Here is a 27,048-nt window from a genome sequence, read left to right on the forward strand (position 1 = left end):
CCGCCGGGGCCCGCCCCAGCCGCGCAGGCGCAGTGCGCCGGGGGCCGGCCGCGCCACCGCTCCGCTGACGTCAAAACAATTGGCGACGGCGGCCCCGGTTGCTGCGGAGCGGCTCCCGGTGTTCCTCCGATCCCGGTGTCCCGCCCAGCCCGGACCGACTGGCGGTGAGAGCCCTGCGGCGGGGCCGCCTCTCCCCCGCGGGGCGCCCGGGGCACGGCCGGGGGCCGAGCCCGCACGTGGCCCGCGGCTGCGGCTCGGCCCCATCCCGGCCCCATCCCGGCCCTGCCCGCGGGGGCTCTCGGGGCGCTGTGGCGTGCGGTGGGGTGGTGGGCACGGGAGGGACGGACGGCGGGAAGGAGGGAAAGGGATGTCTCCGGCTTCCCGGGGGAAAGAGTGCTGTATTTTCTAATCCCGTAACGCGAAACTTAAAAGGCACTTCTCGATTCTGCGTCCGGGAGAAACCAGTTCAAGTTTGGCGCGGGGGGGAGCACGGAGCAACTCCCTCTGCTTTCTAGTAATTGTGCCTTGGTAACCATTAGTAACCAAGTGATGCAATATCACTTAACTCACATGGGCTTCATCTCAGCCTGCTGACCAGTTTTTTTATTGCTTTCCAAGATCTTCCTGTACATCCATCAAATTTCACTTTTCGAATCATGGAGGGAGAACAGATTATGGAGGGACAGCCACAGGTATTGCAAGAAATGTTTTATGTGCATTGTGGTATATGCGTAAAAGGAGCATTTTAGCTTTGCTAACCATGTGTTATTTTACAGGTTCCGGAAAATCCTCATTCTGAATATGGCCTCACTGAAAACGTAGAGGTAACAAAGATTTTGTTGCAGTGGAAGTCACAGTTGTAATTCGAGAAAAAAGTTGAACTCTGAGTCTAACTTCAGAAAATGTAATATTCTTAATGGAGTTAAGCAATACCTGTCCTTTGCAGAAATGGCTGTAAATAAATTTTCTGTTGTGCTACTTTGATTGTACTAAATGGTACATTTAGTAAATAATGAGCCTTTTAATGAGTTGGGGTTTTTTAAGTTTCTTATGATTATTGTCTGTTCTCTTGCTATTTGTGAGAGATATATATTATGGCACAAAAAAAGCCATGCACATCAGGCTCAGCCTGTGCTGAGTAGACTGGAGCAATCACTTCCTAACTCTGTGGCATTTATTTACTCCTGTTAAAGGAAAGCCTTCAGTCTCCCTTTATTATACCTTCCTACTCTGTGCTAGGCTTTTGCAGAAACTATTCTTAAACATCTTCTTCATCTCTCTGATAACTGCTTCTCTCTGTGCCTCAGCTTCCATGTTCCTACAGACTCATAACACATTGATCCCATGTCAGTAGATTAACGTACATTGTACTGAGTACGTTTGGTTTACTGGCGGTGGGAGGGTATAACTTTTCAACTACAGTTAATGGTGTAAGATGATTCAGCACTTTTTGATCAAAAAGTACCTGGAAGCATTTTGCATATGTTTTCTTTAAAGTGTCCATCTCTACTTGAGCAGAGCACTGTCACAAAGTACTTGACTTTAGCTGAGTCCCCTTGGTCAGGCTTCACCTGAATTCCTTGTGTTTAGCATTTTCTGTTACAGGAGCTTATCTGTACAGGAACCATTAACTGAGACTCATTAGCAATCATTCCTGTCTTAGTGGTGTAGAGTTCAGATCAGTGAATGCAAAAGCAGAAACAACAATTTGATGTCTTCTCTTACAGAAAACTGTAAACTTCTAAACATTATTTCCCCAAAACACAGGAATTTAACAGAAGGTTCCTCTGGATTAGGTTTTTGTGCAAGGAAAAATATGCCCTTAAATATTCTCAAAAGATGTAAAGAAATTATTGCCATCGAATTGCAGAGATGGGTGCTTGGCACACACACTTCAAAGTAGGTGTGGCTGCTATTACCAATGTTCATTCTTTTTTTTTTTTTTTTTTATTTCAGAGGATAGTAGAAAATGAGAAACTAAATGCTGAGAAAACATCAAAGCAGAAGGTGGACCTTCAGTCATTACCCACACGTGCCTACTTGGATCAGACAGTGGTACCTATCTTGCTACAGGGACTTGCTGTTCTTGCAAAAGAGAGGTAAGATGCTTCTGTGTTCCTTCTGTTCCTAGGAAAATGTAGGTCTCAAACTTGGGCAGTGCAGCACCTCTGAGGCCTCACACACCAAATATGGTTTTGCTCTTTGTAAGATCATCATTACAACAGGTTTATGAACCTGTGAATTACTGTGATTGACCATGCAGGATGGGTTCCTCATTTGCATGGCATGGTCGGAGTTGTTGATTGAATTCATGATCTCCCAATGAGGTACACTGCTGCAGAAGTTTTAGAGGGAAAATGGGATTTGTTACTGATTTTATCAGTAATTCATCTGAGAAAAGCAAGGCAAGAGAATATTCTAGTTCTGAAGATTTTTGTAGTGTGAACTTATAAAGAGTTCTACTTGACATTTAAAAGAAGGAAAGACAAATCAGACATGACATGCATCTTTGTCAGAGATTAAAATACTTTCTGAAGGGTGAGGCTGAGCCAGCACTGTCAACACAGTAAGAAGCAGTCTGATGGTTTATCCTCTGAGTAAATATTATGCTGTTGAGGTGCCCCAGCTCTCTTTACCAGTCAGTGTAGAAAGGTATCCTTCAATAACAGCAAATAGCTGTTCATCTTAACAAGACTAATTTCTACCCTTTTGGTGTATCCTCACCAGTGGCAAATGGTACTGCATGTAACCATCTCTCAAACTGAAATAATACAATCAAAAGCTGGTATAGATGACCATAATTGTATCATGGCACCTGCAGTCAGAAAAACCGTCAACAGTGGATGAACTTCAAAAGGAGTTGGGAATTTAAACTGCAGTGTACAGCCAGCTAATTAAACAGAATTAGGCACCTAGGAAGATCCACCCCATATGCACACCTGAGGGATGTGCAGATCTTCAGCTGACATGTGTGGGAGTTCTGCTGCAGACTCTATGTAAACTACAGCCCAAGGTTAATACCCCACCCTTACACTCTGGATGCTTGTGTGACAGGCAAACTTTTTCCTTGCCTTTCTCTTTCCCTTGCCTCGCCTTTTTTCTATCTTCTCTACGGGGCTCATCACAGGAGTGAAGTTGGATCATTGATAGGAGGGGTTGGGGAACATACATGTAAAAATGTGAATAGTATGAACCTGCCAGGTCAAACTGGCTGTTCAGCTGAGCATAAGAAACCCTCAGGAGGGAGACAGCTAAACTGTCAGCTCTGCTGTATAATCTACTGCTTAAAATTTAACAGGAAAGTAACTAGTGGATGCTAAGTTCTTTTTCAAAGGAATATAGAAATGTCCAGGGAACAGCCCAGTACATCTGATGATAATGCCTGGGATTCAGTAGAAATTATGATCCAGGATAGTGAGCATATGGATAAATGACATATTTGGGAGGAGGTCAACACAATTTTTTGTCAGGTCTTTTAAGTGTCTTGGAATTTCTTGAAGGGGTCAGCAAGCATACATAAAGAAGAATGCGGATGATGCAGTCTGTCTGTTTAAATTTCCAAAACGTTCTTCACATAGTTATTCACTAACAGCTTTTAAAGACAGTTAGTTGCTGTTGGGATTAAAGGAAACACCTTTATATGGATGAGGAACTGATGGGAAGATAGGAGATATAGGGTAGAAGTAGAAGTAAATGCTGAATTTTCATGGTGAAATGTTCCAGTGTAACATGCCTCAGCACAAGAATAATATAAAAGATCACTTAAAACAGTTTGAAGGACTGGCTGACAAAAGTTGTTAATGAAACTGAGTTTTACAGAATAGATTAGGGAGTTCTGTATTTCAGTTTCTGTTTGTTTTTTAAGTTGATCAATTGTAAATAATTGCACAGGAACTTCATAAAACTGCGAAGACTGCCATGAAAAAATTTAAACTGACAGTGACATTGAATCCAAATAAACATAAAATTGTGGACCTCGGAGGGTAGTGAAAAACATTACTGACAAAATGTTAGATTCTGAGCTGAAAATTACTTTTGTGCAGAAATGCATGTTTCATATACATATATATGTGTATGCATATGTCAATGCACTGCTTTAATCAAAAATTCTGAATGGTTGGACTTTGAAATTGAAGGGGTAAAACCAACTTTAAAGGGGTAAAATGTAAGCATAATGTCACTATTTAAATTTGTGATGTTCTTGTGCTTTTAATATTATGTGTAATTCCCCTGTATTCTGGTAGAATTTGAAAAAGTGAGAGTGCCAAGGTGGTCAGAAGTATGGAATGCTATGGAATGGATATGGAGTGACTGAATAGGTGATATCTAGAAAAGAGGCTTCTCTGGACAAACATGTTAGGAGCCTGTTAAATCAGAGCAGCACAGAGATGCTGGATTGTGATGGACTGTTTATTATCTCTTCTGATACAGTAATCAAATTAAATGAAGCAGATAGCAAATTTATAACCCACAAAAGGGTTGATGCTTCACAGGTCACATAATTAAGCTATTTTTTGCATTCAGTTGAGGGTGTTAACATTTTGTTTGTGCTCAAGAGGCAACTGGTCAAACCTGTGGAGGAATCCACCCAGGACTATTAAGGGTACTAGCTCAGAGATTGGTACATGCTTGGAAGCCAGAAGGATGGTCCTGAGAAGTATCTCTGCATTTTTGTTGTTGTTGTTGTTTTTGTACTCTTTATAGGCATGTTTGCTCACTGCCAGACCTTTGGTTTGACCTGCTGTGGAATAAGTATGTCATTTATTTTGTGGACAGAATCCAGATTAGAAGGATTTACATGATATAGCTGGAGGAGTTGTTTTTAAAAAAAACTACAGACTAAGGCCAGTGATCAACAGTGTCTATTATTGACTACTTGCAAGTTACAGCACTTCTCAAACTTGAAGATCTGTTGTGTTTGTTTCAACTGCCAGAAACAATGAAAACAACTCTTAATACACTAAGCTACACAATAACCACTTGAAAAAAAAATTAGTCAAAAAAGCAGAGATTCAGTTTTACTTTAAATAGGATGAGTTAAAGAAATAGGCAAATGCATGTCGTATCCAGTGATGTACTTACAGTATTTATGCCTACAGACTTTGGGTTTAGGTATGTAACTGTTCTAGCAATTTAGTAACATTGAACCAGCAGCAACTAAGACCCTTTTTAAAAAGCTTTCTCATTAGACATAAACTGGAAATCTACAGAGTCACTCTAGGTAGTTGGTCATCCCTAAATCAGTGCTTAGAAGTGTTCGGGAGGAGTTAAGTTGCTTTTAAGGGAAGGTGATTGGTCCTTCAGCAACCTAATTTCGTATAATAAAAAATAATTGCTTTTGATTTACTTTTTTTCTTTGCAGACCGCCCAATCCCATTGAATTTCTAGCAGCATATCTTTTAAAAAACAAGTCACAATTTGAGGACCGAAATTAACTCCATAAAAATGAGGACATTTTGGCTGCTAGACTGAAATGCTCATTTGCCGCAATTTCTTTTCTGCTGTAAAAATCCTTTGGCCACGTTGTTGTCTTTCTTAACTGCACAGTTTGCTTTATCTTTTGAGTTTATTTAATAAAGAACACTTTACATTTAATTGTTCTCTTGTTTTAAAGTAGCTATTAAGAGACTTTCAAAATAAAGTACTGAAACTGCACTACTGGATGAAAGTCTGAATAATTCCACAGGGCTACATCCTCTGAATGTGTGACATAAAGAATTACAAGAATCACATGGCTGATAATTTATATAATTTAATTCGGTTTTATTTCATTATTATTTATTTTATTTATAGCACCCTCCAGTGCAACATGCCTAAACAGAAAGCAAATAAATGCAGAACAATTAAAATTCATTTATTAAGTAGAGAGAATTTGCTTCAGAACACCAGGGAATGGATTTAGTTAAAACAAACAATGAGATCTAGCAGCTGAATGGATCACCTCCAGCCAGCCTCCAGTGCCTCACTGAGTACATCACATCCAGTACATCACTGAGGTGTTCAGCATTTGACAATGATCTCCCAGTGACTGGATTCAGCTGAAACACAGAATGAAATTTGGAAGTGATGTACAAGACTTCTGTAATTCAGTTCTCTGTACTTCTACCCTTAGTTGAATTGTCTAAAAACTTGTAGGGATTGAGGTCTTGCTGTTAGTCTTACTAGGAAGGTTCTCACTATTTTACATATATCCTAGTATCTTAAATCAGAAACATTGAATCAGTACAGTCTAAGAGCCATAAGAGTGGGGAACTCTTGAAAGAAGCCTGCAAACCCCAAATCAAGCCTAAAAGCTGTCTTTTGGAAAATGTACCAAAGTTTGGAAGGAATTACTAATTCTATTGCATTGTGGTGAACACAGTCTCCATCAAGCAGTGACACTAAAAAGATACTGAAAGGATTTTAACAACAGTGTTTTGACTTTCTGGAATGAGTAATAACATTTAAGTGAAGACAAGGAAGCACCATAAGGGGCTGGTACTGCTATTTTTATTGCTAATGGCATTCCAACATTTCATAAGAAACAACTTTGCAAGCCTAAGAGCTGTTAAATGCAAAGGGAATATGTGCTGCTCCCCAGCTTCTATGTTGAGGATTTGTGCAAGATCAAACAAAAAGAAGCTGTTTCACTTTTAATCCTCCCCACACAGAGCAATTTCCTTAGATTGTTGTACCTGAATTCAGAATAAAATCAGATTTCTTACCTGACAGTAATACCTATGAAGCATCTGCACAAAAATTGAAGCACTGGCTTTCTGCACAGCCCTTGCATCAACCTGGAATCTCAAAGCATCAGTCACAGTGCTAAGGGAAGCTGTTCCTGCCAGCAGCGTGCCATCTACTCAGTGCTGGCGTCACTGGTGTGTGGGGTCATCTGCTATTATTTTCCCATCTAGGCTAGAGATTTTAATTCACTGTTCACACAGTGATGATGTTAGAAGATTTACTACAGCAGCTTTTCTGGGCAGCCTCTTCTAAGAAATTGAAATGTGACTAGCAGCAGTAAATTCTCAAGGCTCTAAGAATTAAATCTTAGTGATTCCTGTGAAGGTATGACAGATCAACAAGACAAGCACAACCATTTTCCTTTACTTGTTAAATTTGCTTCACCAATTGAGGTCCTCTGCATAGAAGATACTCTGTAACAGGAATAAGTAGCAAGTTGCTACCTGTATTATCTAGTTCTCAGTTACAAAAGTAATGATAAAGTCCAAATTTTAAAAGCATTTACTTGTTTTTAAACTCTGCACTACAAAACAATGAAAATTCTGCAAAGAGACTTGACAGATGCTTGCTATCCCACTTTCTTCTAGAAAGAAACTAGTACTGTTTTTCCACAGGAAATAATATTTCTGAAAGCATCGAGATAAATTGAATTTAATCTTGAAATACAAATACATTTAGAGAAAAAGCTTGAAGAAGTACTTGAAAATGACAGCTTTAGATATATGACAGGCCACTGCTAAGTAGGTGAAAGCCATTATCTCTTTCTCTAATTATTTTTTTTTAGTGTTCCCTACCCTAGGTAACTGAGTATATGCTCCAAATGGCAGTAAAATTGAGTAGAAAATAAAATGGAATACCTAGTTTACTTGACAAGATGCCTTTCAAGATGACTATTTTAGAACTCCAATATCCAGAAGTTACTATTCAGTAATGATGAAAGAATTATAAATGAGTCATATGAAGTATTTTGAAGTGTGCCTTTTTAACTGCTTCCACTGAGAACATTGTCTTTTACCTGGAAGGGAACAATGACAGAAGAAAGGATTTCCCACTAAAAGCAATTCTGATCAAAGGGCTCTACATCCTTCTATTCTGAAGCCTGTTAACACCTAAAATTACAGTTTGACTTGCCAAATCCTTTTTTTTTTTTCTCCTCTGATTTATCAAGGACTTTCTCCAAAATCAGTACGTGTCTTTGAGCAATCCATTTTATTTTCTGAGGCACTGTCACCATTGTAAAAACAGTCTGATCAAAAGAACTTTTCTCTCCCCACCAGACTTCCTAGAAATAAAAGACTTGCTTTCAAACAAATGAAAAATCTGAAAAATTCTGAAAGATACAAGTCATTGAAACCTGTAGGTTGGAAAGGAAACGTGAGAAAAAATCCTATGCCTACCATACTTCATAGAGTGGAGGTTTTGATATATTCTTATAGTTGTACTAATTACATAACAAATTATTCTTAGCCAAGCCTTAGCTTGTGTTCCCTATTCCCTTTCATAGTCAGGATTCATTTTAAGAGTGGCTACATAGCCTAGATCACAGAAATACAGAATGCCAGCTGTTACAGAAAGAGGCATTTTACCTGATGATGAAAGGTCTATCAGCACTGTTTCTGCCAATGTTCTCATTCAAATACAGTTTTAAGCAAGGACTTGAAATGTAAATGTACCATGAATAATTATAGGACAGTTTACATCAGTGCTAGTGCAACACTGACTAGGAGTGTGTCATATTCCTATTCCAAATGAGCTTTTAGCTCTCCAAGTTTGTTTTGCAATTGTGTGTAACAGACCTGTTTTCTAAGAGGAGCCTAAATTGATAAAAGGCTGCTGGGTGGCTGAGAAGTATTTACAAGTTGGATAATCACCCACTGATATTATCTCAGCTGCTCATATGTTACACAGGAAGTGGAGGTATTTCCCTTGTAAGGATTGTGAAGCTGGGGGTGAGGCGGGGGTGTCTGCTTTTAACAGTAGAAGGAAGGAGTGGTAGGAACAGCAGGTTCCTCCGATGCAGAACAGCATTTTGTAAATAGAAAACCCTAAAGTAACAGTGAACAGCTTCCTGAGAAGGGAGGGGACAGGAAGTGGACATTGTGAAAAACACAATAGGAAAGAACCACATGCAAGAAGACAATGAGAGCAAAAACCAAGAAAGCCACAGACCGTGAAAGCTGGGCCAGCTGAAAATGTCCCATCCCAGCTGGTCACAGGGTGTTGCTGAAGGAAAACCCTGCATGCTAAGGACACTTGCCAGTGCCTTCACCCTTTTCTTCTAGGTAAGGAAGAACAAACTGCCAACAAGTGGAGCAGAGGCCTGTGCTTTAAGGGTGTGCATACCTGGGGATTGTACCTGCATTGTGTCAGCTCTCTCCTGCATATCAGAGAAATATTACTGCAATAACAGCTTGGAACTGTTAAGTGCTCCTGTTACTGTTCCCCATACAAACAGTGCTTGGAAGAACCGTAGATGAAGCGGGAGCATCTCCCAGCCTAACCCATGCTTCACATCATTACACTGAAAGCTCAGCCTAGTTTCTCAGTTTGTGGCTGGAACATTTCCATGCTCTGTGTCCCAGGAAACCCAGCAATGCCATAGGTGGGATCCCACCCTGTGGGAAGGGACCCCCAAGGATCCAGTCCAACTCCTGGTCCTGCACAGGACACCCCAAGACTCACACCTTGTGCCTGAGAGCGTTTTACGAACATTTCTTGAAGAGCTGATTGCTTTTCTGTTTCTGCCTCTTCCATTTACACATGGTACTGAGGGAGCACATCACCAGCCCTCACACAAACAGTTCATGATCAGGAGAGGAGAGTTACCAACAGGAACCCACAAATCACTAAACACTGCTCAGTGGTGTTATGACCACTTGTGATAGGGTACAAATTAATATCCTACTGTCACCCTTAGCAGTGGAAATGGCAGAAGTTCCTTTTGTAGTGTTACGGCTGACAAGCTTTGTCAGGAGCAAGCAAAAACTGCTGGAGGACGTTCTCCAGCTTCCATGGGCTCTGGATTGACAGTGCTTATTGATAACAGGGAAGGGCAGAGATTCACCTGGCTGTCACAGTGTTTGTGGCATATACCATAATTTAAGGATTAGCAAAAAGAAAGCCTCTGCTTTTTGTGACCTGCTAACACTGAGCTGTAGTGTTACATGGATGCTCTACATCTACATGGATGCTGTGTTCATGTTACACCCAGTAAAAACTTCATCCTAATCTGTACCTAGTCTAGGGGAGATAAAACTACACACAAGGAAAGAAAGGTTAATGAGGAAAGCAAGGGAGAAGGAAGCTTAGAAAAGAAGCACAAAGAGAAAAGGAATCCAGCCTGTTACATAGCAGCACGAAGAAATATATTTAAGGAATTTTAAAAGGCAAGCTGAAGAGGAAAAAACCACTAATAAAGCAAGGTAGTACAGCCAGAAGAAAATACTTATAAAATGTTTTTACTTATTAAACCATCTGGATTACTAATCAGAAGTTCTTATGCTTTAATTTAATTGAAAGGGAAATGCTTAGAGAAAATGGAAGCTGTTCCTCAAAGTGATAGAAAATAATACCAGATAATTAAAAATTACGTTTTATAATAAAATGTTCCTCCTAGCAGCCTCTTCTAACTGTTGGTGATGGACTGTGGGACAATGGTGTATCAAGAACTTGAATATACCCTGGTGTGATGTTATCACAACATGTATTTTTCTCCATGCAATGAAATTTATCCTCTGCATTTAGTTAACTTTATTGAAAGATTAGTTTATTGAAGGATCAACTCAGGAATTATTCTTAGTACTGAAGTTTATGTAAATTATTTGAGAGGTGTAAATGGGTATCACAACTACCAAAACAGTTTTATGTTAAAACAGCCAGGTAGGGTAGTTCTTCCAGTCTAGGTAGCAGTTATAGTCTGCATTAACCTTTTTGAAGACACTGTTTATAAAATAACAATAGAGTACTGTAAGGATACGTAGAGCAGTGAAGGCTTCATAAAACATTATGAACATAAAACATTATGCTGGGATAATTGGGCCCCATTTCCTCATGGCTACCTATGAGAAATATTATTAACTGGAGACCCCAGTCCTTACTGCCCCTCAGCTGCTGGCAAGGCAGTGTCATGAGGGCACAGGAGGATCCTCACTGATGAACAGGAGACCAGCCATGCGTTCAGCATGAGCCTTTTTGATCTCCAAGACATACCGAGAATAATGCCTTTGTCCCCCCACTTCGTTTAACAGTAAAGAAATCAGAACCAAAGCAAAACCAAACAAACAAAACCCCTCAAACCTCTGTATTTTTCACATATTTATAATTGCCTGGAGGACTTTTCGAAGAATTAGATGACAAAGGGGGAGGAGGATACTGTGTTTCCTGACCTGGCCCACATGTGCTCCACCTCACAAAGCCCCAGTCTGCCTTTAAGGCTTTAATGGCCGCAGCCCCTCATCTCTCCTATTGTGCTTTCCTCGCTGCTGGTTGCATCTCTCACGTCAGCGGCTGAAATTGCTTTTTCCCTTCCCCCTTTTGTACCGGCCATACTCCCCTTTTCAGTTCTGCCTCGTTAGCTATTTTGAGCCACGCTTGATGTCTCCATGGCAGCAGTTCATTCACCCAGATAATAAGAAAATAAAATAAAAATTAAAGGGGGTGGGGAAGTATTAAGCTGAGAAGAACCGGAGACCTCCAAACAGCTGTACTCCCACGGCCCTCGCTCCCAGCCACGCTGCCACGGGCGTCACGGCACGGGCAGGGAGGCGTAGGGAAGGATCCTAGCTCGGAAACGCGGAGCCTCAGCGCAAAAAACTCCATGTTCCCAAAGATGCCTTTGGGAAACGGCGCTCCGTCCCTCGAGCCCTCAGCATCCGCACTGCTCCCGCCGGCCGTGCCGGGCGCGGGAAGAAGCGCAGCAGCGGATAACGGGGCGCTCCCGCGGGTCACCCCGGGGGTCTCCCGGCCCCCCCGCCCCGCTCCCCTCACCTGACCCGCGCCCGGAATCTGCCCCGCCACCACGGAGACACGGCCCGGCCAATCAGCGCGCACGGCACCCGTCGCCATGGCAACGAGCTGGCCAATCCGCAGTGGGCTGACCCGCCTGGCCCCGCCCCCTACCCCCTCCCCCGCGGGGCGGTGCCGCACTTGTCAAAGCGGTGGGCGTGGCCGACAGAGGGCGAGCGGCCAATCATGATGAGGCTTTTGCTTTGGTGCCCAATGGGGGCGCGGCGCCCGCGCGGCCCTTAGTCCACGGGAGCCGAGCGGGGCCAAACCCAGCTGCGGCCGCGGCCTCCTTCTCTCCGCGCCCCCCCACCCGCCGGCGCGGAGTTGGCGGCGGCGGCCTCAGGCTCTGTCCCCGCGTCCCCCCTCCGCGACCCCGCCCGGCCCCGCGCCCCCGGCTCGCGCCGCTCCGGCAGCGCCGCCTCCGCCCGCGGGGCCCGGGCCGTGCCGGGGGAGGAGGGGGAGCAGCGCCGCCGCCGCCGCCGCCGCCGCCGCGGGCGGGCCCGTCCCCCAGCGCCCCCCCCGAACACCATAGGCGGCTCCGGCTCCAAGATGTCCAACCGGGTGCTCTGCCGGGAGGCCAGCCACGCCGGCAGCTGGTACACGGCCTCAGGTACCGCCGCCGGGAGCGGGGAGCGGGCGGCGGGGGCTGAATCAGCACTTTGGGGCCGTCGGGGCCGGTACCGGGCGCGGGGAGGGGCCGCCGGCTCCGCCTCCGCCGGCACATGGCGGGCGGGGGGGGCTGGGGGCTGCCGGGCCCGGCCGCCGGCGGGGAGCGAACAGAGCCGGGGAGGGGGTGCCGCGGAGCACCCCGAGCACACCTGCCGGCCGCCGCTGTCCCTCTCCTCCGGCCCGGGTACTGCAGCGGCGCCTCTCGGCGGAAACCGGCGTTTGGTCGTCGCCGGGGATGGATCGGGGATGGATCGGGCCCCCGGCTGCGCCTCGTGTGCCTGCCCGGCAGCCGCGCCTCGCCGCAGCTCCGTGTGTCACGGCGGCGGGGCTGGAGTCAGCCCGGGGCTGTGCTCCGGACTGGGTGTTGCTGCTCTCCGTCAGAGCACACGGGCGGATTTCAGTGTTTTCAACTGCTCCTGGGGTTTTTTTGGTGTTTTGTTTGTTAATGTAATGAGAAAATACCGCCCGTCTGGGGTTAGACGGCGGGGAGAAAGGTGTGAAAATAGAGAGGTTTATTGCACTTCTTGTCGACTTGTGAAAATAGGGAGATACATTTCTCTTTTTGTAGTTCAAGAAAACATATTTTTCCTTCCCGAGCGCTTTCTTTTTAGTAGCGGTTAAAAGTTACTAAGCAATAGTGCAGAGCGGCTCTGTCCATTTAAACATGTGGTACTTGGAGAAGAAGAATAGAAGAAAAACGTGGTGCATTGGATGGCGAGCTACTGCTCCCCTCGCCCACGCCAGAATAAAGGCAGAAGCACGTAATAATGGCTTGATAGCAAATCTATTTGGAGATAAGTTTTGTTCGGTTTGGGGGCAGAACCACTTTTGTGAAAAGGATGCACATTTGTCTTTTCAGAGCTGTTAATAAGATTTGTAAGGGATGTTCTTTTACTGGCTTCGAGAGTAAAGATGATTACAAAACTGCAGGTGAACGAGCTTAGATGAACAAGAGGCTGTCGTAATGAACAGTTCAGAGGGATACGGAGTACAATTGAAAATAAACCAAACAATGAAGTGTTGCATTCAGGATCCTAAATTAACATCTAAGAAGAATTGGATGTGGAAGGTCATACGCTTCTCTCGGCTAAAATAGATGTGGTTTCCCCTCTCCTCCATAAATTGATAAATGAGGTACGAGGCAAAAAAAATGAAAGAGAAGAAAAGAAATACAGGGAGGAGGGTAACACAGGAAGAGGCGGATTGTGTGATAAGTAGCTGGTCTTCAAATGGTTGGGTAGGCATTTTCGAGACAACAATAGAGGATGCTTGTTTTCCTTCTGAGCTTAAAATTCTAAACATAATTTTGTGTCCATTACAAAACTGGCCTCAAATCTTCGTGCAGCTGCATCTACATTTATTTCCAATGATCTGGAAAGGTATGTCGTACTCCATTACCGAAAATATACAAAATCACGTCCAAGGTATAGATTTAACCATGTGCAAAGACATCAAAACATCTTTGTTTTGGTGATTACAGAGCTTTGTGGTAATCACCTTGGTCCTGCAGTTTATATTTTCATTTATGAGTGCGACAGAAAACTGATCTGCAATATGGAATGGCTACGTGACCTTACACACAAATTTTGTACTTTGCTTGATGTTGGACTTCATGTCAAGTTATTACTGGGTACTTACAACTAAGAATTTTAATTTAAAAAAAAATTAAGAAGCGTGGATACTGTGTTTTACTGTTTTATTTCTATTAAAATTTAGTGCATAGTTTAGTTAGACTACACTCTGGTGTGTGTGACTAGTTTGGCTAGTGCTAGTTGTTTGTCATAGGACATCCAAAAGCATTTTAGTCCCACTGCTTTTGGGCAGCCCTCTGGCAATTGCTTATTGAGGAGGTGTGGGATGGTTGCCCAGACACACTGCATGAAAAAAACCCCCAAACTGAATCATGTTGTAATAATGAATTATGACAGCTGTGCTTGTGACAAGTTAAATTGTTACAGTGTGTATGGTGGGGGTAAGTGGTTGATGTTGCATAATCTGGGGGTTTTGGAAATACGTTTTTACTTAAATGAGCAAGGAGTATTATGTGACTTGCTATAGAACTCTCTTGTGCTGTTTGCACTTTGTGTGTGAGAGCAGGAGTTGTGCCTGTTCAGCAAGACAAGGACTACCTATTACTTATCGCTTGAAAGCTAGTTTTTGTGTGCCATTTAGGAAGGTCCATCAAAACTTGAGACAAAACAAATGAGACCCAAGAGGCGTTGTGTTCATCATAGATTTAACTTAAAATCTTCTGTATTTCAGGCCAGATGCGCATGTCAGCTGCGATGTCAAACTCCTCATAGGCTCCTCAATTATACTACTTCTTGAAGAAAATGGATTTTACCATGTGTTTTTAGCCTGCGTAGCTTCAAGGCTGGAGCTGAGGCAGGGATTAGTTTGAATTGTGATAGTTCTTCAGTGTGTTCCCATGGTTCTCTGGGGATTATCTTTTCAAGTCCTCCTACCTCCTCCATTCTTCGCGCTACTGTCTCAGCCCAGGAGCGATTTGCTGTGTTATATATAAACTGGTTAGCATTTAAGCTTCCCGTTTGCTCCAAACTGCTCTCTTTCTACAGAGCTGAGTTTGATTACACAGCGTGAGTGGATGCTCTGGCTACCCTCATCCTGTGCTGTAGTTAAGATGACCCATCTGAAAGGGTAATGAGAAATGTGATTTTTGACAGATATGTTTAAAATCTTTACATCTGAAAGCATTTTTAAAGGGGCTGAGTGAGTATAAGGGCTTTAAGTGGTATTTTATCCTGAGGTGTATGGTACCTAGGGCTAAAACATCAACACACCATCCAGGATGATACATGGCATCCTAGACTTGGGAGAGGGTTTATGCAAAAGTGATGCACCCATTGCTATTTAAAAAAAAAAAAAAAAAAAAAAAAAGAAAAAAAAATCTCTAAACTCTGGCTGTAGAAGTCAGCTCTGAGGAAGAAGGGCCAAAGCCAGCTGAAGGGGAAGAAGACAAAGGGATGGATCCAGATCCTTTTGTGGTCAGAGGATATTCTTAGATTGGGTTAGCTGTCTCCTCTCTGCTCCAGGAGTGGAAGCAGTATTAGAAATGAAGCCACAACCAAGAGGGAGCTACTACTCTTCATGGATGGTCAATGCAACGTGTGTAAGAGGGTTTGGAAGAAATGCCACTTCTTATCTTTAAAGGCTGCTCATTTCCATAGGACAGCAATTGCATCAGCTGAAAATAGACCATTGGTCCGTGGTTTTCTCCAGCTATGGGAGATGTACTGCTTGGATTCTGCCTTGGAAAATATAAACATGCACTCCGTTCTAGTATGAATAGGCCACCCACTTGTATGATGCTTATGAATGCTGTAGAGCAGGTGGGACTGGCTGTGCAATTATGCACATCCCAGCATGTTCACATGTTAGAATGTTTCATCTGAGTAAACAACTTTGTATTAGACAGAAAGTTAGGTCCTGGGGAGAACGCTCACTGCTTCCTACTCAGTAAAGCTGAGAAAGGGGCAAGAAGTGGAAGATGACCTTCACCATGATGTTAGCATTTGACTTCCCATGTGTTCTTCATTGTGTGCTGTTGTAACAGCAACAAAAAAAATTTAAAACTCAAGTTCTTTAATAAATTTCAGCAGATGAGTTCAGTATGAAAATTTTAACCAAAAAGGTTGTCATCTCTTTTCCTCTAGAATTCCTGGTGTGAGGAAGTTAATGTTCATTCCATGTCATTAAATGCAGTATCTTAATGAACTTCAGATGTAACCTCTGGAATGTTTGATTGGCAGCAAACAGAACAGTGAGATCTGGTCAGTTGTTCCTCCTCCTGCTTAGCAGCACCGTTGAGTATGGGAAGCTTTACAGCCAAGCTTCTGAACTGAAACTGTGCTATGCCTGTTGCTGATAGGAGGCCACTGGTCTAAGCAACCTTGTTATTTACTTGAAGAGCTTGATTTGCATGTCTGCTTTTGAAAAAAAAGTCAGTGGTATATGACATGCCATTGCTTTTGTGAGCTAGCAGCTTGGTGTATGCTGGCCACTGAAAACATTTGCAAAATTTAGATAAAAGCATACAATGTAAATAAAAATATCACACAGCACTGCTGTTATGTAGATTGTTAAAAAAAAAAAAAAAAAGAAGGGGGGGGGGGGAGAAAAATTCACTGTTGTGTAGTGAAAAATAGTACACTCGATCTATTTTTGGAAGAAAGTCCCAGTCCTGCTGTGTTAATTCAACCACCTAGTATCCAGACCTCTTGAGAAATTGACTTTTAACCAGCAGGTGGAAGAGGAAGATTAAAGACAACTTGGAAAGAAAAAAAAAAAAGGCATAATTTTCAGCGTCTTTGAATGCAGGCAGATGCATTCCTAGATGCAAAAGGAGCAGATGAAATGCAATGGAAATGACATGCTATCCTGAGCATGGACTGTATGCAGGATAGGGATGTTTATTCTTTGATATGAGTAGATTCAGTAAGTGCTGGGCAGTCCAGATCCTCCTGGAATGGAAATAAACATTAGCTATGTTCATCTTTTTTTTCCTCTGTAGCATGTCATGACAAGTGGGATGTCACATTACATGGCTTGGGTCACAGCTGGCCTCTCTTGTCTGGCCCCTGGAAGCGATAACTGAATACTGTACTGCTCCTTATTAATGCATGTGATAAGAGTTCTTGTTTCAACTTTTCCCCAGTCAGTGGCATGGTAAAACATGAAGGTTTTTAGTAGGCTCTTCCAGGTCACAGGAGCAAAAATCAAATTGAGTGTGTGTGAATAACAATACTGCGTGATGTGAAACTTGCCCTGCAGAACAAGTTTGTTGTTGTATTAGTTGGGCCTTATTTCTCTGCTTTCCCTGACCAAACCATAGTGGCCAGAGGTGTGCTCTTTGCCTGTGCCAACTTGTTTAAACTAGGAGAACCTTAATTTCCATAAGCTTATTAATGCAAATGCGAGTTGGCAGAGTAATTGCTGTGTCGACTTTAAATACTGTTGTGCTCATTGTCTTCAAAGCTCTTTTTTTAGTGATGAGCCAAGCAAATGGCCAGTAAATATTTGAAGAGACTTTAAACTTAATGGCGCACTTGTGTTTAGAGTTTTCCGCTGCCCTAGCTTATAAGCAAAAGGATCCCAAAGGATGGCACTGACATCTTGTTGCTACCATTTGTAAGGATTAAGCTTCTCACTTGTTTGGAGAAGAAATGCCAGAACTCTGGAATAACTGGCTGTCGTACAGCCAGCAATGTTTCGACCTTGTTTTTTGGGTGGAAGACTGCATGATGGTGTGTACGTCAGCAGGAAAGTATAATGCTTTGAAGAAGTTCAGCAGATCAGAAAATAAAAGAAAAGGCAGTTGTATGCCATGAGTGATCAGTTCAGAAGTTGCATATCTCTCAAAGTTGGCCAATATTTTTGTGCATTTGCAGCCTCTTCTATTCCTTTGTAATCCCCAGTAAGATCGGCATTAATGCTTTTTTACTGCCTTTGTTCAAATACTGTTTCTTCTGATGTCAAAACCCACTTACTCTGTTAGTAGCTCTGTGAGGTAGGTGGCTTCAAGGTGCAATAGCAGTGTGATTCTGAGATAGTAAAACTGCTCTCATTTGTGCCTTCTGGGTCTTGGGGTCCCTGAGGAGTGATGTGAGAATGACTGTTCGTTTTAATGATGGTGCTGTAATCTCAGCATTTGTATGGTTGCTGGCATGAGCTGGAACTTCTCATCAGCTTTAGAGAAACTGTGTACATCAGTCACAGCTGTTTCTGCTTTGCCATGATGTTGCTGAATGTGTGTAATCCGTTCTCTAGGCCTGCTGCCCACAGTTTCTGAGGGCAGCTGCTGCTGGGTTCACTGATCCTGAGCGGCTGTATCCCACTTTAATGTAGGGCGGAATCTCTTCTCTGCACTGTGTTGGATATGGGTCTCTGCAGCAGCTGAAGTGGTCAGAAGGGAATATGATGTGTGACTCTGTCTGGTTTAGACCAGGAATGCAGGCGAGGGGTTGAGGAAGATATTCTTTGTGTCATAAAAGAGGCTACAAAAGTGGTTTACTGTGGCATGCCAAGAACCCTGGCATACTCCCCAAAACTGGAATAATTCATCACAGCTCGTTCATAAATGTAATGTAGAGGTAATGAATCATCGTGTTGTTTGTAGATGGACGTAGACAAATGGATCCAGGATAATATGGAAAAAGTATGTGAAGGTGACTGAAATGAGACATGGTTGAGTGGTGGACTTGGCAGTGTTAGGCTTGTGGTTGGACTCTATGATCTTAAAGGTCTTTTCCAGCTTGAAAAAGTGTATGATCTCTTGTAGTGAATGGAGCTTTCTGCAGTAGCAGGATAATTAATGATCATGAAATCTTAATGTTGTGACATTAGCTGAAGCATTGCAAATACAGCTGTTAACTTAAGTTCTTACCTTGCAATCTGTGAACAACTAATCATAGTGTCTTATGAATTCATCAAGTATTTGCTTTGCAATGTTAAATACCCAATGTAATATCTCTCTCTTTGGTCGTTTATCTTTTTTTAGGCTTTTTATGGGGAAACTGGATGTGTCATTACTGACTCTTTTATGAATTAAACATGGAACACAACATTAATATGCAGACTGTATTATTTAGCATTGTATACTGAAAAAGTGTACTGGAATAATTTGAAATACAATTTCTAGGCTATTATTTCCAGCTGAATCACTTAAATACTGTCAAAATCAATATACTTGAAGAAAAGAGTGTAGATTCAACTTTCACTGTGCAGTTGGAATTGAAAAGGAGTTTTATATTTGGTGTAGTTCTGGTATCATTAAAATAGGCCCACAAGTATCACTTAGTGAATACTTTCACAAATTTAATTTACATTTAGTGTATATTAGGGCCAAAATCATTCTCAGAGGTATGGAACAGAATGTAATTTGTTTGGATTTCTGAATGACCTGAGTACTAAGGATTTTTATGAAGCTAGGTAGATACATGTTAGTTGATATTCTTAATGAGTGGTGTTATAGTTTGATTTTTTTTTTTTTTTTTTTGCCAACTTTCAGTGAAGGAAAATCAAGAACTAGTGGAATACTGGAGAACTGGGGCATGCAAGTAAGAACTGCCTCCAGAGCAGATTTCTGTATCTGTTTCAATGTTTCTGTTGTGGCTTCAGTTTTATTTTTGCCCCCATTCAAGCACTACTTGCAGTTTTAGTTCCCTCTTACAATGTGTATAAATAGGAATTAATGTGGCATTGGTGGAATCTCTATTTGCATCTTAATTTTCTCCTCAGTTCTTGTTTGCATAGGTAAAGTTCTGCATTGTCTATAGTCTGATTTCACCATTTTATCAGTATTGGAAGAGAGTATATGCTAGCAGTGGAGAATGTGTCCGTTAACATGAGTTGTTGGAAATTACCTTCTATATCTGACAAATCCTAGTCTTTGCATAGCTAGAACTTTTTCTTTATTCAAAGATTTGGCTTTTGTTACATTGAAAAGCAAGTTTGGGGCTTTTTTTTCAAGTGCAGTATGTGTGTTTTGAAAAATTTTTACACTTTCTGCAATTTTAACTGTTAGTTCTCTGTCACGTTTCAGATTTGAGTTTGCCTAACAATTTCATTGTTTCATATTCACCTTGTGAAGAAAAGAGCTCCCTTAGTTCCAGTTACTAAACTAATTGTATGCCAGCCCCTAGGGTTTCACTAATATTTTGATTTTTCTGACACTCTCCAAGAGTAAAGACTTACCCACTTCTTACCACACATGTAATATTTATTAGAGGCGTTTTTAAGGTGTAGACTTTTTTCATCAGTGGGTGAAAAGGTAGTTAAAATGTGGAAGACTCAAAGAAGGGTGGTGGCTCCTATAGGTAGAAGACATTCTTGGGCAAGCAAAAGCTGTCAAGACTGGGGACTGCAGTGTTACTGTTGTGCTCCAGCATTACTTGCCTTGCTGCAAGTGCTGCACACATGCAGCCGAAGGGGACCTCAGCAGTTTTCCCCAGGTGCCTCTCTAAATTTTGATCGAGGTTTATGCTCTTCCAGTAAAAACAAAAAACAAAACAAAACAAAAAATTCATGGAGACAGAGTATTCAGAGCAAACACTGAGTCTTCCCTACTAATTTGAAAAAGTGTGCTTTGTATGTGTAATGGTGGCTGCAGGAAAAGAAGCAAAATGCCATTACATTGTGTTGACACTTGGCATATAAGCACTTCAAGCTCACCGACAAGGTGAGGTTGACTGTGGAAAGAATGTGCTGGTTTGGCTTAAGCTACAGAGCCTGGACCATGACAGCTGTAAATTGGGGTGATGAACTTAGCTGAGTCACTACCAGATGTCTTTGTGTTATTCCCTGGATGACAATGGCATGCAAGTAATGTGGAAGGATTCTTTCTTACTTACTCTAGAGCTTTGTGATGGGATGATGTTGATTGTTAAAATAGGTTGTCCTTTTGGTCAAGATAATTGAGTAAATGCTGCCTATAGTAATTTCCATGAATTGGCCTAGTGGTGACTTCGTCTGTGCTTGCAATTATTTTAAACCTTGGCATAACTTCTGGTGGTTTCCAAAACAAAACAGGATGTGAAATAGCCACAGAAAATGTCAGAAGTCTTTAGTTACACACCTGTGTTTATTTATACGTGACTTTGTAGGATTGAAATGCAGATCCTAATGTTACATACTTCAGTGAAGCTCGTATTTGGCTGCTTAACCTTCTTTTGATGAATGGAAGGTCTGATTTTACAGTATTAATGCTAAAGTATGTTGATGGTTGCATCCAGAAATTGCATCCCTAAGATTTTCTGCCCTTCTGTCTGGGTTAGCCTTAAAACCCCTGTTGCTCTCATCCTGCCAGCTTTCTCAAGATGAGTTTTCCACTTGAGGCTCGAGGAGCCAGGACCTATTTTACTTCCCACCACAACAGAAAGAGGATACATGTGTGGCAGTGCTGTTCATGATCCATGCTGGTCAGCTAAGGAGATGCATATTTACTGGATTGTCTTCATGGGTTTTTTTTCCAGTTAAGCTTCATTTAAATATGAACAAAACTTAGTTCTTTATGAAGTTGTTACTCATCTACTATAATACAATTCCATATGGCAGAGCACAGCTACTGTGATAGTGTGGGTTTATTTATATTTTGTATAACCAATTCAAATATTTTGACTTTAGCCTTAAACATCTTCATATTTGAGAAATTTGTAAAAAACTTCTCTGAGCAGTTCAAGAAAAAGTTGGTGCTGATTTGGTAACGAGAAAATTACAGTTCTAGAGTATCCCCCTTAAAGTATTAGTAAACATAGGAAGCTGCAGGTAGGCTATACTTTTGTCAATTCATGTGTGTGCTGTTTCATTTTTTTTTTTTTTTTCTTTAGCTAAAAGGTCATGGATGTGTTGTACTCTCCATTCTCTCTGTTAGTCCTCTGGAGAGAGAAATTTGATAGCATATTTTATTTAAATACTGCAGATAAGTATAAGTTGAAATGAAAGTTTACATTACGTCAAAAATAATTATTTAAACGGGCACCTTATACTTGGCATTAAAGGGAAAAATCTGGAAGCAGATGTGTTACTTGGTCCTTAAGTAAACACTGGCAGAAGTTTCATCCCTTGGGTCATACAGATCTGTTTTACTGCCTCTAGGAAGAAAATGTTATTTTGTTAGTGTGTCTGTCTTTTAGCAGACTAAGCAAACCTGGGCATCTTACCCTGCTATGTCACTGTAAGATGGGAAGTTTTAGTCAGATTTGACCAATCATGAAATTTTAGGATATTACCAAATGTTCTGACCTTTGTCTTTCAACCGTTCAGCAGGTTACCTGATTTATCTCAACCAAGGGCAAATCGCCTTAACCACATCTTTAGTGAAAAATCCCTGCTAAAGAAGGGATGGAGAAGGGCTAAGCATAGTGCCTTGCAGGAGAAGAGCTCCCCTTAGCTTAACAAATTCTGTCTCTTTTGCAGTTGTGCTGCCTATGGATCCTCTTCTTTAAGGAGAACAGGTCAGGTGGGGCAGACTAATGTTTAAGTCTGGGTAGTCAGTGGCTGGAAAAAAAGTGTCCTAAAGAGCTTCATTCAGAAAGTATTTTATCTTTCTACATATTTTGGGAGAAATAGGAAGTAAACAATTCTTTTCGGTGATTTGTTTCTTCACTCCACTAATTAACTCATATCACCAATAAAAGTGGAAATACTGTAAAAGAGTACTGTTTTGTTAGTCTCCTGTTATCTTAGAAGGAGGGTTGAAATACAAACCTATTTATTTTTACTTAGCTTCCCCAATAACCTCCATTTTCTAAGATGTCATTATGCTTATCTCTTGCACATCAGCTGCTTGTAATTTCCCCAAGCAAGAGAAGCAGCAGAACAGAATTGGTATGTGGTGGAATTTTTATAACAGTTTCATCATTTCAAAGTCACTGTATTACATGAGTGACAGCTAATCCATGTCACTCTTTCACCTTGTTAGAGTTGTAGACAGTAACTAAAGTGTAATAGAAGGCTTAAGAAAATGGTGCTGTACTTGTTTACTTCGTGTGAGAAGGTAGGACTCTTCACAACTACAGAAGTTGTCCTTTTTCAAGAAACACATGGATTTAAGTTTTGTATAAAAACTCATGGCTTCAACATTTCTACCATTCACCCCCATGTTTTCTAGGGAATGCCTTTTGACTATCCCTGGGCAGGGACTGATTGGATTCTGCAAAAATTGACATCTTTTCTCTCATTCCCTGTGGTTCTTGTCAGCCTTTTGGAGAGCTGTCAGCTCTTGTCAGGCCTACAGGAATACAGGAACGTATCTGTGAAATGGCTTCAGATATTTAATTTGGTTTTGACTTACACTGGCAGTTGGTAGTTTAACACCTGCGTGGGGGAGATACAAAGATCTGCAACGTGGCTGGAAGAAGAAAAGCAGCTTGCTGCACCATACTTTACTGATAAACTCTGCTGGCATAGAGTTCTGCTAAAAGCATAGTGTCAGCTGAAAAAAAGTGCCTCTATTTTCTTTGTTAATGGCATGTCGCTTGTAACAATAACAGCTGAATGACTTTTAGTTGAAAGCTTGTTTAGTGGTCTTTAATATGAAGGAGTGTTGTACTGCATTTGCCAGACTTGCTTCCTGAAGGACAGCTTAACATCAGAGAGTTTTCTAGTAATGGGAAATAATCAAAATGTGGTTTGTTTGGTATTGGTTTTTTTAATGTTGTATTTGTAGAAGGCTTTTTTATCATCTGTCAGGTGATTGAATTAAGAACATTTGCTACTTGTTGGGGTACAGAATTTAGTTTAAAAACATATACATTCTGGATTGGCCAGTTATTGAAGTTAATGTTGATGAAGTGGTCGTGTACTTGTAGTATATGTTGATTGATCAGAAGTTGTTAAGGTATTAGGATAAGCATAATGTCTTCTCACTTTTAGCTTTTTCTTGTGCATTTATAGATTTTCCAGGTTACAGTGTTTTGTATTATGCTCTTGTACTCGCTTAATAAAAGATTTGTTAACATAGTCATTGGCTATTATGCAAATGTCAGGCCTTTGTATTATGTCATCTTCCCATATTGGGCTCTCTTGATAAAGATCATAACTTTTTACTTCTGAATTCTGCAAATGTGTTTATGAGAGGAAACAATTATCTGTTAGCGATTCTTTTGAAACCAGCATCCATTCCTTTAAATGCTGAAGTGGTGTGTTCATTAGTCCCCAAAGAACAAGAAACAGTAAGTGTGTGTTTGGATGTGCAGTAAATGAGCTTCCCAAACCAGGAGGTTGAAACTTTCCTACTGTAACCTTCAACATTACAGGGTTGGGGTTTCTTTTTGTTGTTTCATTGGGTATTTTGGGGGAATGTTTTTCCTGTTGGTTTGGTTGTAGATTTAAGCCTGGCTTTTGATGTTTAAGATGACTTTTAAATCTGCTGGACTTCCAAGCTTTATTTTTAAATTTTTGAGATGTATTAGGTTCTTTTATGGCTACAGTATCTCCTTGTCTCTTCACAGGACCCCAGCTGAATGCACAGCTAGAAGCTTGGCTTTCTCAAGTACAGTCCACAAAAAGACCTGCAAGAGCCATTATTGCACCGTAAGTCTGAAACAGAAGTTGAGTGTATCTAATACTTGGTTGGTTAAATGCACTTTTTTTCCTGAGTGATTGTGAGAACTGGTAAAAGCTAGTATTTAGGTGAAAGAACTGTTGTGTGGTTTCTAAATAAGTATTTTGGATATAGCATAGAATGGCAGAAATCTGTGCACGTTTGGGTGTATGATCAGCTTGCTTTTGCTGATGGACTGCACACATAATATTTGTTTGTGATCTAGTAAAATGGGTAAGAGTTATATTTATGAGAAAAACAACAAAACCTCTCCAATAACAGGAAAAAAACCCAACCCCAAAACCAAACAAGCAAAACTCCTGCATCCCTCACAGCCCTTAAATAAAATTTAGTAAAGCTTAAAGAATTAAACCAAAAAGTAATTAAACACTATTCAGCTATCCAAAATGGTTTACTTTTGTCTGAGCTTTTTTAGTTTGGTTTTGTTTGAACTGTTTGTCCGCTGCTGAAATAGGGATCGTCTGAACTATTTAGGCAGAATTCAATTTCCTGAAGGTAGCTGAGACATGTAGTGATAAAAGTATGTTGATAATTCCAAGTAATTATGAGTTGGAAGGAAACACTAGAAAAAACACCTTAAATATGATGTTTTTCCTGTGCATAACATAGCATAATATTTGAAGTATTGCATAGTAGTATTGAGTGTGCTGAAGAAATTGTCCCACATCTGCCTTAGTCTTTCTTGCAGGAATGTCTGGAGAGAGACCTTTCAACTGTAGATTATGCAGCTTGGTTCTTTTTCCAGAATTGCTGGGACTCTTCCTGTGATCTCACCATGTTTTTTCATTAACTGTGGCCTTTTTTCCCCACCTGTGAAGTGGGATGTGTTTAATATTTTTGTGGAAGATGGTAGACTCTTACAGCAGAGGGAATATTTCAGCAGGCTCTTTTGACGTTGTCTAGTAACATTCCTTGCCCATTTGTGAGGTCTTGGTCTCTTGTTTCTCCTCTTAGCATGTATAGCTAATTCCTTTCTGAGCTCTTTAGAGTGAGTGAGGTAAGTGATGTTGAAGTAAAATCCCTAGCTCATTTTGAAGGTAACTTGCTCCAGGTATCAGTCTGTGAATGAATATAGATGTATTTGAGCATACAAACATGTTAATGCATAAAAAATCCTTCAGTGCTATCAATGGGATCTTGGATCTTCAAACATCCTATATACCTCAGGGCTTACAGCATGCCTCATTCTCAGTGTCACTGTGTGAAGCTGTGGTGTGGGCATACTGCTGAGTGACCAGAAGCCATTTTCTGCCACTTGACCTGGACTGTAGGAACAATTGTTCTCTGAAATTAATGCTTTTAGCAGTGTAAAGAGAATTTTCACCTGTTTTAATGGTCTTGAAGAGAATGGGCCTTCAGATTTGAAGGCAGTAGTTGAAAGAGCTAGTCAAAATAATTATAAATTGTTTTGGACCACACACAGGAACAGAGGTCAAGAAAGGACCAGGCCAGACTGATACGAAATGGTGGAATGTGTAGTCATTCTCTGCAGTAAAAGCTAGCATGCTGCCTTCCACTCTTCCTTGTGCTCATTCATTCTGTTGCTAAGTTATTCTTCAGTGACAGAGCATTTTTATTCTGTACTGTGACATGTAGTTCTCTCTTTGCCAAGACCCCTCTACTGTCATTATATTCAGTTACTGGACTGTGGTTAGAAGAGCTTTCTCCAGTAGTTTGCCACTCCCTTGTTCCCTGGCTGCACTGTGAGTGTTATCATGGGCTTCTGATAACAGGCAGTTGTGGAGTCTGTGTGCATCATTTACAGATAAGAGAGGGTCCTTTGGTCTGGGGGTTTCCTGACTGTTCAATGATCACTGATAGTTTTTGCGCTGGTCAGTAAATGGTCGCTGCCAGTTCTTCAACAAGTATGTCTTGTGTGATCAGTACTGCAGCAGTGCTTTCCTGCTCTTTCAGGAGTTTCAGATCACTCTTACAATTTCTAGTTCCTTGGGGACAAAAAATAAATCCTGAGAGATTAACACTGGATATCAACATATTCAAGATGTTAAGCAATATTTAAATCTGGATGTTTTGTACATTTTGATTTGCAGCCATGCAGGATATACCTATTGTGGATCTTGTGCAGCCCATGCTTACAAACAAGTGGATCCCAATATCACGTGAGTATTATAGCTTTCTGTACAAAGCCTAAGACTCTGAGGTTGCAATTCTCAGAGAAGCGCAATGTTCTTGTTACATTCTTACTACTTGAAGTATTTACATTTTAATTTTGCATTCTTTTTAGCCTTCTATGCTTAGCTTATGTTTTTATATCGTAAATGTTCAAATTGGATATTAAAAAAGGGGTGAAAAAAGGAATATTATTAAAATAATTGGTAACTAGATTTTTACAAAAGAGAGGGATTAAAGGTTTTTGCAGTTTATTACTGATGTTCCACTCCTTTTATAAAAGCCCAGGCTGGTTTTGTTGGGTTTTTTTGGATTTTGTTTTGGTTTTGTTTGGTTTGTTATCGTTGGGAGGTTTTGTTTGTTTTATTAAGTCTATTAAAATAGTTCACCATGATTCTGCATTCGTTTTTTAGTGCAGGATTTTGGGCTGAACACTG

At 41.2% G+C, this 27,048-nt stretch overlaps 2 protein-coding genes across 3 annotated transcripts in view; both read left to right on the forward strand.

Moving 5' to 3' along the window:
• Window positions 1–20: 20 nt before the first annotated feature.
• On the forward strand, window positions 21–5,595 carry DPY30 (dpy-30 histone methyltransferase complex regulatory subunit). 2 transcript variants are annotated; one of them, XM_066315945.1, is made up of 5 exons: window positions 21–164; window positions 619–692; window positions 777–824; window positions 1,957–2,099; window positions 5,363–5,595. In XM_066315945.1, exons 2-5 carry the CDS (start codon window positions 657–659, stop codon window positions 5,433–5,435), a joined length of 300 nt encoding a protein of 99 aa, XP_066172042.1. In that variant the 5' UTR covers window positions 21–164; window positions 619–656; the 3' UTR covers window positions 5,436–5,595. The 2 variants fall into 2 exon arrangements, with proteins under 2 accessions (XP_066172042.1, XP_066172041.1); XM_066315944.1 differs by lacking the exon at window positions 21–164 and adding an exon at window positions 399–528.
• Window positions 5,596–12,012: 6,417 nt separating this feature from the next.
• The window catches only part of MEMO1 (mediator of cell motility 1), a 29,535-nt gene continuing 14,499 nt past the window's right edge, over window positions 12,013–27,048 (forward strand). Inside the window, exons 1-3 of the mRNA XM_066315943.1 lie at window positions 12,013–12,340; window positions 24,369–24,450; window positions 26,533–26,601. Of these exons, the coding sequence (XP_066172040.1) occupies window positions 12,280–12,340; window positions 24,369–24,450; window positions 26,533–26,601 (212 nt within the window). The 5' untranslated portion in view covers window positions 12,013–12,279. The remainder of the gene's footprint in view (window positions 12,341–24,368; window positions 24,451–26,532; window positions 26,602–27,048) is intronic.

This window comes from Sylvia atricapilla, chromosome 3 (genome assembly GCF_009819655.1).
Source record: "Sylvia atricapilla isolate bSylAtr1 chromosome 3, bSylAtr1.pri, whole genome shotgun sequence".
Classification (NCBI taxonomy): Eukaryota; Metazoa; Chordata; class Aves; order Passeriformes; family Sylviidae; genus Sylvia; species Sylvia atricapilla.